The 13,282-nt window shown below is 43.4% G+C and overlaps 1 protein-coding gene across 1 annotated transcript in view; it reads left to right on the forward strand.

The window, feature by feature from the left end:
- Positions 1–13,282, forward strand: part of BTBD19 (BTB domain containing 19) — a 50,425-nt gene that overhangs the window by 27,152 nt on the left and 9,991 nt on the right. The window contains 1 exon segment of the mRNA XM_048498881.1: positions 10,257–10,316. Within this exon segment, the coding sequence (XP_048354838.1) occupies positions 10,257–10,316 (60 nt within the window).

The raw sequence follows: 13,282 nt of genomic DNA on the forward strand, positions 1-13,282 counted from the left end.
AAAAATGTAACATTACATCAACAATAAAATTCCTACATACTATTCTGATATGCACTACACTAAAAATATTCAATTCAGTAAAATATACAATTGCATGAAATATAGCCTCAGATACTAATGACCCATAATATAATTAGCAACCCAACAAGCACCCTTGCAGCTACCACACAATTATTTGGTTAAAATTAATTTAATTTTTTTTAATTATCAGGCCTTAATGGAACACTCTTCCGAGCTGCTGCTGCTTCCCCCCAAGAAAGGCTCATGCCCCAGTATAGCATATAGTTTGCACAAATAAGTGGAATCATAGCCACTTCAACGAAAATTAACAGACTTCTTCCAAATATCGTGTGCCTGAGACAAAACAGTATCCTATCACTTTAGAGGATATTGCTGCTAGGTATGAAGCAGAGCCTTAAAAGAAACATATGTTTTCTCTGTAGAATTTTGACTTCATATCTTGGCAGATAATCTGGAGTCTTAAGTCTCATGCAAGAGGAACTGTTGCTGCAAAGCTTTAAAACTGGTCAAAATACAGACTTTATTAGCAGCAGTGTCAGAAGAAGGAACATTGCACAAGATGGTAAAATGTTGGTTGTGATCTAATCCCATGACTGTAGAAAACCATGATCCTTGTGTGGGCGTCACTGTTCATATCTCCTGTGCATTGTTTCTTGCGATCTGACCATCCTGATTCTACTTTCTGAGCAACCTCCCCTAGTTAATATCAACTCTTTTCTGCAGGTGATCAGGTGGAAATTCTTGCACATACACACAAGAAAGGAGCTGTGGTTTGGGCAACTAATCTGAGTACCATATTGGAAAGATAAAATAGGACAACATTTCTCAAGTTCAAGTTCAACCTTTATTAGGCATAAATATCTAGTAGTAACATAACAAAGTCACAATTAAGAACATAAATTAGGATTCTCTAAGTGACAGCACCAGCAGAAGCACTGGCGTAATGCCCATTGGGCAAGGTAGGCAGCTGCCCAGGGCATCACCTTGTGGGGGGCATCAAAATGCTGGGTTCATTTTTGGGTATTTTTAGTGGTTTTCAATTTTTGGCCTGCAGGGGGCGCAGTTTTTAGGCTAGCGGCACCAAAATTTCAGTGTATCATCAGGAGACTATCCTTATGATACCCCCCAAGTTTGGTGAGGTTTGGTTCAGGGAGTCCAAAGTTATGGACTCCCAAAGGGGGTGCCCCTATCCCTGATTGTTTCCAATGGGAGCTAATAGGAGATGGGGGCTACAGTTTTGAGGGTCCATAACTTTGGCCCCCCTGAACCAAACTACACCAAACCTGGGATGTATCATTAGGGAAGTCTCCTGATGAGACCCTGAAAGTTTTGAGACTGTGCCTTCAGAAATGTGCCCCCCCCCCCAGCCTGCAACCCCCATTGACAGCAATGCAGAAAACTAAATGCAGAACAAAGATTCTTGGGCAAATTTCAGGAGGTTCTTGCAGGGAGGGCATTCTTGGATGTATCAGCACCAAGATTTCAGGGTATCATCTGGAGACTGTCATGATGGCACCCCCAAGATTTGGTGCAGTTTGGTTCAGGGGGTCCAAAGTTATGGACCCTCAAAAGGGTAGCCCCCATCTCCTTAGCAAAGAATGGGGGATGGGGCACCCCCTTTGAGGGTCCATAACTTTGTACCCCCTAAACCAAACTGCACCAAACTTTGGGGGTACCATAAGGACAGTTTTCAAATGATACCCTGAAATTTTGCTGCCGATACATGCGCCCCCTGCAGGAAAGTCCCAGAAATTTGCCCAAGAATTTTTGTTCTGCATTGAGTTTTCTGTATTGCTGTCCATGGGGGTTGCAGGCTGGGGGGGACATTTCTGAAGGCACAGTCTCAAAACTTTCAAGGTCTCATCAGGAAACTGCCCTGATGATACCCCCCAGGTTTGGTGCAGTTTGGTTCAGGGGGGCCAAAGTTATGGACCCTCAAAACTGTAGCCCCCATCTCCTTTTAGCTCCCATTGGAAACAATCAGGGACTTTGGACTCCTTGAACCAAACCTCACCAAATCTGGGGAGTAGCATAAGGACAGTCTCCTGATGATATTCCGAAATTTTGGTGCTGATATGTCTAAAAATGCACCCCCTGCAGGCACCAATATCCTGGTGCAAAAAAAATTGGTCGTGGTGGAGTGGCCGCCCATGGGGGGGGGGGGGCATCCAACTCAGGTTTTGCCCAGGGCTACAGTTTGCCCAGGGCTGCCTCGTTACGCCCCTGAGCAGAAGATATTGGGTTATATTCCGTAGAATCTCAGAGTTGTTGCTGTTAAGTAGTTTTTAAATAGAAGCTTTGGGGGAGGGATGTTACATGTGATCCGTGATAACAAGGCTTCTCTCGAAAGATTATATTTCAGACAAAAACATACAATGTGTTCTGACATTTCAACTTGGGTTGGACAGTGTGGGGTGACTATCTGTTAGGGGTGACTTCCCAAACTGACCTCAAAATAGCGCAGGGGAAAAGATGTTACATCTGGCTCTTGTGAGAACCCAACGTTGCCTGGGCTCAGCAATCTGTGATAGATATGTAGCCATCCTACAATCCTGCCACAGGATTGATGCCAAGAAATAGAGGAGAGCATGACAAGCTTACTTGACTAATTAAGTATTGGACAGCATTTCTCAAACTGGGGTTTAAAGACCCTGAGAGTCCATAACGTGCACCAGAGGATATGAACAGATGAAGGGCGAGCCTAGAACATAAGAACATAAGAACAAGCCAGCTGGATCAGACCAAAGTCCATCTAGTCCAGCTCTCTGCTACTCGCAGTGGCCCACCAGGTGCCTTTGGGAGCTCACATGTAGGATGTGAACGCAATGGTCTTCTGTGGCTGTTGCTCCCGATCACCTGGTCTGTTAAGGCATTTGCAATCTCAGATCAAGGAGGATCAAGATTGGTAGCCATAAATCGACTTCTCCTCCATAAATCTGTCCAAGCCCCTTTTAAAGCTATCCAGGTTAGTGGCCATCACCACCTCCTGTGGCAGCATATTCCAAACACCAATCACACGTTGCATGAAGCCTCTTGTTTCATCTGGTCAATGTGATAATGGAGCCCTTTTGAGTTGTTTAAAAATGGAAACTGTGACTCTACTTCCTAGGAAGGAGATGGAATCAGTTTCCTCTTTTGAAAAGCAGGATCATTGAAGGTAATTGCGGGAAGCAGCAGCTGTAGTTTCCAGACCACCTCAGAGTCCTCTGCTATAGGAACTTTTAACTGATTGAGAAGCAATGCAGTCATCAATACTTCTGGTATAAAATTTCACAGGAAAGTTGACTTCTGTTTTCCAATGTAAATGATTTCAGTAGAGAGACAGTCTGTGGTGGTTTTCAAATTAATTTTAGAAGTTCAGGTTTCTAACTCTGTGGGAAACTGTTTTTCCAGGCGCCTTCCCACACCTGGCATCTGGCTAGAAGCTGTTAACTAATAAGTAAATTTCCTTCTGTCTCTGTGCAAAGATTTCTAATAGATTGGTTTGAAGCTAGTCCAATGTGGGCAGTGATGCTGGACAGGGTGTGTTCCAGGTGGGCTGGAAGGGTATGTCCCTCACCATGGCAAGCACTCCTTCCCCATACCTCTGGCTTTCACCTCCCCTCTCTGGGCTGGGGTGGCCCTTCAGGTTACTAGCTCACTGGAACTATTTTCAGTAGCCTAAATGGCCAGTCTTCTCCTGCTGATCATCTTCAGACCTCTATTAGCAAATACTTTCATTCTGTTGGTGTCAATCAATCCGTCTAGATTTTAACTAGCAGGAGAGCTGAATCAGCCTCTTAGGATACTATCCCTGTGTGCCATAGAACATACTATAATCTATTGCATGGCCATTCTTGCACGGTCAAAATATCCTGGGGTGAGCACGAAAATTATCCCTGTGCAGCCGGGAATTCTGCACAGTTACCAAAGCTGCACAGGGTCTGCCCCAATGTTGCCCCGCTATTTTTCCTTTGCCCCACGACTTTCAAAAATTTGCCAAATTGGCAGTTCTTTTAAAATGCCCCTGTGTGACCACACTGTCGTGCAAACACCATGGAAGCAGACCCTGTATATTTTTCCTGCCTTGCAACTTCCTCCCACTCCCTTTGTCTCCCTGTCACCAATCAGCAACCAGGGGCATACCAATCAGCAACCAGGGGCATTCCACCCATGGGGGTGGGGGGAAGAGACGGCGCTTCCCAAACCAGCCACACAAAACCATGGAAATGCCTCCTGCACAAAGCAGCCAGCGTTTTCCATTGGCACTGTCCCCTTCATATACAAAAACACAGGCAGCTCAAGTGGACCAAGAACACTCCACAGCCAACCCCAAAGCAAGGAAGAAGCAAGCCTGCAAGACCACTGTGTGTGGGGCGGGGGGGGGGGGGAATGTGAGGGAAAACCAGTAGCACAAGCCATCCTCCATATATAAGCAGGGGAGGGTCCAAAGCAAAGCAGAAAGAAGAATAAAAAAGAGGCAATTGGGCCATGTGCGTAAGGATTGTGTTTATAGTCACTTATTGCATACTTGTAGCAATATTTTGCAGTCTGGTTGAGATTTTATTTTTGCAACATGAACACATTGAGAGGTGGATGTAATCTAACAACATGTATTTCAACCATTTATTTGTAAATCAAACATCTTACAGTTATGGGGGAATAGCTGGATGTGTCTGTTCCAAATAATATGTTCTCCAGAAAACAATATTTTATTGTCCTCCTTCCATGTTAAAAAGGTTAAATTTAAAATCTGATTTTCATGACTTTTAATGTTGTTAAATCATATTATACTGATGATGACTGTGCATCAGAATGGAAACTTGGCTGACAGCCACTGCCTCCGTACTTCTCTCAGTGAGGTTGTGGGTGGATTGTTGAGATCCCAAGATAGAATTTAGTTTGACCACCAGGTAGCCCCAAAAGCAGCAGCCACAGCTGGAGTTGTGGGAGGCAATGTGAACGCAGGGAGAGCCCAGATGCTACGTGTTCTTTAGAGTACATGTTTTATTCCCATTTTCTTGGCTTTCTCTTAGTAGAAGGCCTGACTTTCTGTACAGTCCGTGTTACTCTGTAATAGATGACATCACAATTATGATTCCTTGCAGCATCCTCACAGGAGCAAACTAGATTCACTATTATTTTATTTATTTATTTCTTAGATTTATATACCGCCCGATCCCCGAAGGGCTGATTTTGCACAGGTCTCTGCCTGGTGGCAAAATGTACACTGAAGCAAGAGTTCTAGTACAGATGCATTTTTTCTTGTACAGATTTATTTTCCTGAGCCCTTCATTCACTTTCCAGTTTCCCCTCACTAAGCAACACCACTTTAAGCATGAGTTTAATTTTCTTCACTGCCTGAGCAATAGTGATTTGCGAGTAAGCACAGCTTTGTCCCGGACATCTTCCCTCCATCTATTGACAGCCTGTATCACCCTCCCATTCCCTCTGCAAGCCTCTTCCCTTCCTCCCTCCCCATCGCCACCTCCTTCCTCCTCCTTCTGCCTTTACTGCCCCCCCCCCCCCCCCAGCATTTGGACGCAGAAAGATTTATTGTTAGCGCTGTCTGCTTGAACAGGTGGGAGACTAAGCAGTTTGTGTTCTGGAACATATCGCCAGCATCACAGGCTGCAGGGAAAAGGGAGGAGTGGGGATTGGGAGCATGTGCTAAAAGGCGGATCACCTGTTAATGGTGGTCTGTACCCCACCATCACTGCTCTCCTTCCCTCTCACTCAGATTTATTATTACTTCAATATTTGTTATTTATTATAGCACAATATTGATATATCAATTTAAACAGATAATCATTGCAAATTTTCTGTCTTTTGTTGCATCTGAAAACAAGATGTTTGACTCCAAATGGCGGATCAGCCATTTTCCTCACCCTCTCACTTCTACCAGCTGTTGCAGTTAGCAACAGGCTGAGAGGCGATGTCTGTAGGATAAGTTATGAATGACGGGCTATAGATGGAACATTAGATTGTGGTGATGTCTCTCAGTGTTGTAATGGAGGCTTCTCCTCCCAAAAAAGCACCAACATTATTGCAAGGGATTTCTCCTGCTGCAGTTGGATAAGTCACTTGCATTGGAGTCCACCTCACATTTGGTGAAAAAAACGCCCCCCCCCCCCAATCTTAATAGTGAAATTGCAATATGAAATCAATACACCCAACTGCATAACATATTTGAATTATTATAGCTATTGAACTACTAAGATGAGGTGGGGTTTTTTTCAGTTACAACCAATAGGAGCATGCATTCAGCTAGGCTGAACAGGGTGGAGCTGTCAATCTAATGAACATGGTATTGTTCAGCCCTGCAACAAAAAAAATGCACCAAAATCCAGAGGAAAGGGGTAATGCCTGCCCTGCTATAGACAGGGCTAGAAGTGCAGGGAAACAGGGCAATGGGTAATAACAGCAAACATGCCCCTAAACAAAGGCTGTATGGTGAATCCGCCTTCTGGTTGCAGTAAGCTCCCCGTGCATAATAGGCCTTAGTCAACTTCAGAAGAGAGCAGCAGTGGCGTAGTTGTTAAAAGCAGGTGGTGCGCTCTAATCTGGAGAACCGGGTTTGATTCCCCACTCGGCCACTTATGCTGAGGAGATTTATCTGGGGAACTAGATTAGCCTGTGCACTCCAACACATGCCAGCTGGGTGACCTTGGGCTAGTCACAGTTCTGCTGAGCTCTCTCAACCCCACCCTCCTCACAAGGTGCTTGTTGTGGGGGAGGGAAAGGAGATTGTAAGCCCCTTTGAGTCTCCTTGCAGGAGAGAGGGGGGTGGGTATAAATCCAAACTCTTCTTCTTCTCTTCTTCCAAGCTGAAACAAGATATGCTACCTGTTTTATTCTCATGGCCTCTGGTAATGTTTAATCATTGCTGTACTATTTCACCTGTGCAAAATGTTTTGTCATCTTAACAGTATTTGTTCTTGTCACCACCCTTCAAGGCCACTGAGAGAGACAACAGCTATAGCTGAGAGGGACTTTTCCAAGGCCACCCCGTGAGTTAATGACTGAGGTGGGATTTGAAGCCAGACCTCTTGGATGTAAGCCCATCATCTGATCCACTGGATCTCAGTGACATTGATATCCTACCCCCTCTCCCATAACTTTATCATCCCTTTCCTCCACGCTGTCACAGTTCTGTTCCTTGCCAAATAATTCCTAAGACTATAAATAGGGGAGAACTATGTTCAGGACCACGTAAACAGAGTTTTGTCAAATGATAAAAAGTGCATATATTTTATGATTTGCAAAATAGACCCTAAAATTGAAAGTTTGTGGTTGCAGAGGGAAACTCCTGTGGAATATTATGGGGGGAGGGGAGGGGAGGAATAGGGAATATTAAACATCCCTTTCTCCCAGCGCTGCTTCTCTGCAAATTGCTCCCTCATGATGCACCTTTGCTGCTAGTGCTTTGTTACACTTGCTCATCAGTAATTAGTAGCTTGTCTCTAAATAGTCACCAGTAAAATATGTGTGACTCTTATTTTGGTTACTATAATGCTACAGTATCCCTCATTTCTCAAAGTATACTTTGGCTGAAATATTGAGCTTTTCGACATTAACTTTTAGCTTCCTCTTGGATTCTCATTAAAAGAAGAAGCATCTATTGAGCTTTCCTCTTGTTTGAGTGGGCAGACTTCTCAGTATGGAGAGTTTGTTAGAACTATTTCCTCTTTCCATTTGTATTGCATGCTGCTGAATAAGAAATAGGGTGATTCAGCAAAAGTTAATTCTGGTTTATTGCAAATCACAGTTAACAAGACTGTCTTTTGACAAGGGACATTAAATCCCTGCCCCCTTTACAGTGAATCTATTTTTACAATGGTAATCAGGACAGTGTTTATCTATTCTAGAGGGGGAAACCCCTCCACTCCCTCCCATTCCCCCACACACTTGTTTGCTCCTTGTAGTCTGTCACTTTAGTCATTGCTAGGAAATTAATCATAGCTCTGAAGTCAGACTGCAAGTAGGGGTGGAAGCTCAAGTGAAATTCTGTAGAAATTCCACAAAACGTAGCAGTGTGGGACAGTGTCTTTTTCCAGGAGTGTGCTCTTTAATTAGTGGACCAGTCTTCCATTCCAGTCTCTCCTTGTCTTTGCACTAAAGCTAGCACCCAGTACCAGTGGTTTGGCCTCACGCCACTCAAATTCATATTTATTTTAGATTAACTGAACTGTGGCAAGATTCCTTTCCACAACAGTTCAGGAATTAAAACCATATTATATAAAACCATATAAAACCCTTATAATTTCATTCATGTTCCCTAAATTACAATATTACAATATTACAAAACTTAATTTTGGCAAGCTGGAATGTAACCCTTTTCTAAACTTTCATGGATATATCAGATCTGTCTACCCTTGTCTTTTATTAGACTTTTCTATTACATACGTATGTAAGGGCTAAGACACAAAGACCCCCTTTGTTAAACACTCGATCCTGTGATAGAGCACTTCCATGGTATATACCTTCTACAAATAACTGTTCCTTCCATTTGTAACAATTTATACTCCAAATCAGAGTTATAGTTAGGAATAGTTATATAGTTAGGAGTATAGTTAGGAATATTCTTGATGCCTTAAAATTCTCTCCACCTTGGCTATTATAATGGTCATTATGATCACCATCTTCCTGCAAACCAAAGCTGAAGGCCACATTTCTGCATTCTTATCTTTCATATTTCAGGAAAGAATGTCTTCCTGTGTGTATCAAGGTCGTAGAAGGACTTTCTTTTTATGCAATTCAGTCAGCAGGCAGAACATATTAAATAGAAGTGTAAATGAGGGGGAGGCATGGGGGAACACTCTCTGTATCCAGTGTCCCCACACACACATACACACACACCCCATAAAATATTTCAAAATGATGTTTCAGCTTGAGTCTGGATTTTATATTTTACACCCTTTACATTATCCCAAGAGATTGCATTATTGATCATGAATAATCAATCGGCCTTATTCAGAAAGCAAGATCATCTTTAGAGATGGCTTCTGATTGAAATTGGGCTATTCCTTTTTATAAACAAATCTTCTGTCCAAACTGACACCTAGGCTCTGGTGTAGGTGAATGTGGATGAGACTGGTACACATCAGAAAACAAAAATAGTGTGAGATTTGATCCATCAGCACTTGTAAACCAGTGTTCAATTGCAAGCACAAGCAGGATTATAATGAGTTCTGTCATAGTCAGGAGTGGCCTTTTCCTATTGTCAGAGAGAGGATGTAACTCTGGTGTGCCTAACTTTCCCATATTCCTCTCATGTCAGTTTTGTTATTTTTGTCAGTGTGATAGTCTTCTTTTCTTAGCATTTACTTATTCATATTTTAAAAGTTGGTGTGTGTTTTGTTTGTATATCAGCTGTGAGTTTCAAACCATTAATGTTTTGGGATGCTTTATCTGAACCCTCATTTCTGGTCCTCCTTGAGAGTTCCTGACCATTTTTTAGGCTTGCTAGACACAGCACCTGGCAGGATAGATCTCTGTCATTTTCTTGGTTTCTTGACAATGCTGCTCAGACCCCATAATTGGTTGAGAAAATGTTGGCTTCTCTGCAAATGCTCAGTTAGAGAGTTCCCATCCACCAATTGCCAAATATTCTAGAAGGAGGCATAAATTCTTGCAGCCCCCCTTTCCAGAGTTCAGAGTATCTGCTGATTTTTTTAGATACTAAGAGAGCTATTAATATATCCCCCCAACCTTGCAGTTCTGTTTGCCATGACCTTCCCACAGCCCTTCTGAGTAAACCACAGATTTCACTCCCTGCAACATATGGTGAAGAAACTGCATTCTCTTATTAGACCTTTACTTCTTCACACACCAGAAGTCAAGGGAACTGCCCTGTCCCCTCTCTCACTCCATGGGAAAAATCCCCAAGCCAGTCAGTCTTGATAAGGTAGGATCAAGATTCAAGCATGACATCTGGAGAAGGCAGTAGGGATGTGGAGGATTACTGCATTTTCTGACTAGAGAAAAAGAAACTGTATTTTTATCAGTTTGCTGGTGTGAAACTGTGAAACTGTCCTAACTTGGCAATATCAATGTCTAAAAAACCTCAGTGAGGGTTGGGTTGGAACATAGGCCAGCTCTGAAGCAGGAATGTAAGTTGCTCATTCAACATGGCGGAGATGTAAGGTCAGGAAACTCAGCAGACCTGAGGCTGCATAGTGGTTGCCAGTGCTGCAAGCATACGCAGGAGTCTCCTCCACTTCTCAGTCTCATCCTTCTCAACTCTTTTGTTTCAGCTGTGTGTTGAATTCATCAAAGACTCTCTGACTGTGGAGCAGGCCTGCGAGGCCTTGCAGGTATGTTGTATAGCTGCTAACCCTGTTCTGTCTGCCAGTCCCCACAGCCTTTAGTTGACTGAAGAGCAGAGGCAGCCGAACGCTGCCAGGATATTCTTCTTGTTTCATGTTAGAAGACATGAAACTCCAGCAACTGATGGATGAAGGACAAGGGGTAATTTGCACAGGACCAGAAGAAAAGACATATCAATTGATAAGCATGTATAGAGGGAAAATTTATGCTACCATTTTATACTGTTTTTCTGCAGACATTTATCCACTGCTAATTTCAATTTGTTTGATGTTTCATCCTCCTTTACTAAAAGTGTGCACTGAAAAGAATATAATTTCCCTTACCACCATTGACTCCATCTGGAGATGTCCATATCACACAACTCAAACAAATGAAAGGCCAAGTTTATCACTGTTTTATTACAATTGTGTGTGTGGAGGGGTGGTGGTGGAAGAACTTCTTAATTCTCAGGTTTGGGGGGAGAAGATCTTGGAGAGTGGAGAGATTCATGTTGTGGATGGGAGGAAATTCCTGTAAAGTGGCTTATCCAGCACATAAGCGCAGCAGCCAAGAGCAAACAAACAGATCAATATAATCTGTGATGCCTGCATTCTCTTTCATCGCCCCTGTAAACTGTGCTGTCCCTTGTAGGGCAGTGGAAAAGCCACAATGCAATTGTCCCCCTCCCCCATATAAGATCTTGCTACAGGACCTCACCAAGGCCTCCTGTTGTGCTGCGGCCTTTGTTTGGAAGACACCTGCCACTTCAAGGCTGACAGAGTGCCACTGGTTGATTTCACACCAGCTGCTACACAGAACCCAAATTCAGCAGCAGAGGTTCAGGAGCAGCCTGTTTGTCGGTCTTCTACAGTTATGATGAACAAACATAAGGTTGTTGATCAAATAAGTAAAACAGGGTATTGTATTTCTCTTTTGCTTCACTTTGATTCTGCTCACATCTGTTTCTTTTGCTCAGTGGGTAGAATGTGGTCTCTAGACCTTAACATGGTTTCCACATATTGCAAAACAACAAATCTTCTACCCATCCTGCATCATCTTCTGGGTTGAAGAATGTGGAGCTTTGCTGTAACAAAGATCCTGTGCTGACTTTGTCTCAGGGAGCAGCCAACCTTTTGTTCTGTGCAGCTATAGCTGTATTCATGGTTAAAGAAAGTACTGTGTGATAAACTCTGTGTCATTTCATTGTGTCATTTCATTTATCCAGACTTGTAATGCTGTTCCAGCCCACACTAAAATGTGTCTGATATTATCATCCAAGGAATCTCAGGCTGATTATACAGTTCTGCTTTGCTGCGCAGTGAGGAAACATTTCCTTCGTGGCAGAGATTTCTCTACAGACACTGTAACTTACACTTATGGCACCGCTGATCCTGATAGTCTTGCAATTAACAAGGGTGGGGAACCCCTGATGTTTCCCTCTCGGTTCGGGGTTTTGCTCCTTCCAAGTTGCTCCCCGGTCAAGGCAAAATTGAAGATTGCCATTTTTGCTTTCATTGTTCTTGGTTTTTTAGAGAAATACCAACTGCCAATCCCTGCGAGGAGTGGAGTGGGGGAGGGGAGACAGTCTTCCCCACTCCTTCCACTGTAGAGACCCAGAGTCAGCAGCACAAATAGCCTGGTAGGGAGGGAACTTGGGAAGGGGGTCTCTTGGCCATCCTCTTCGTACCCCCCCCCCTTCCTCTGCTAGAGCAACGTATGTACATCTGTGTGTGTGTATGTTGGGGGGGGGGGTATTCAATTCCAGGCTGCCTGCAGAGAAGCTTTAACTGCCTCTGCATCCTGCCTCCTTAAAAATTGCTTCCAAGAACTGCTGCAACACCAAGCCAGCAGAGGCCGAGGAGGCTGTGCAGATATCAGAAGATGTCTTATTTTTCCCACCTGACTGTTAAAGCTGTTTTGCCAGTTTCATCTACTGCTAGTGCCTCATTTTTTGGAGTGCTGCAGGGATTCTCTATCATACCTGCCTCTTTTTGCTTATGATTTTCCTGGGATGTTTGCTCTGCAGACTCTGATCCTGGGCACCTTTTCAGCCCCAAAAGTACATGGTTGTATTCTGTTCATCTTGCCAATTCAATTTCCCCTTTTTAAAATTTTCAGTGAACTGTCTTTGAATGCATGCACACAAGAAACTTGACTGGTAAAGTGGTTTGTAACCTGATGACTCCAAGGTCTGGCCCTGTTATTGATAATCATTTGGTTGGTAGTTGTGATGCTTTTGTAAGTTTCTTCACTAATAAAATCTCTGTCTTCTCCGCTAACCTGGATATCAGTTGAAGGGTGGATCTAGTCCCTGATGTGGATTCACTAGTACCTGCTTGTACATTTTCTATGGATACATTCATTGGATAAGAGTAATGATTACTGTCTAGTTTCCAGCTTGTCCTTTTTAAGCAATGTGACAGAACAAGTGGTGGCAGAGCAACTTTGGGAATTCCAGAATGACATGTTAGCCTTTCGTCCATTTCAGTCTGGTTTTGCTTTTTTGGTGTTGCTTTTTTAATTGGCCTCTGCGCAAATGTTTGTGAAAGTACCGCTATCACAGCACTAATTAGAGGTAGGAAGGGCTTTTTAAAAATTTTATTTTGGAGGTTTATGTCACCCTTATACAGAGGTCTCAGGGCAGCTTACAAAATTAAAAGCAACAATAAAACATATATTGGTCTTGCTTCAGGCTTTTATTCTCACTGCACCTAGTCAGTCATCAGTGCTCTAGTATCTCTGCCTGATGGTAGTGTCACAACACTGTGTTCAAAGATGGTAGGAATTGGCAGTGTTATGGCTCCTACACTATGGTCATATATTCTAGGCTAGAGCTAGCCGAAACAGTATTAGTACACTGTTCCCCCTCATCCTACCCTGCCAGCAGATGATTTGATCTGCCCTTGAGCAAGCTCTCCAGTCTTTATGATACTGTGACCATGTGTAAGGTTACGGTGCAGGACTGGACTTGCAG

Source organism: Sphaerodactylus townsendi, linkage group LG05 (assembly GCF_021028975.2).
Source record: "Sphaerodactylus townsendi isolate TG3544 linkage group LG05, MPM_Stown_v2.3, whole genome shotgun sequence".
Taxonomy (NCBI): Eukaryota; Metazoa; Chordata; class Lepidosauria; order Squamata; family Sphaerodactylidae; genus Sphaerodactylus; species Sphaerodactylus townsendi.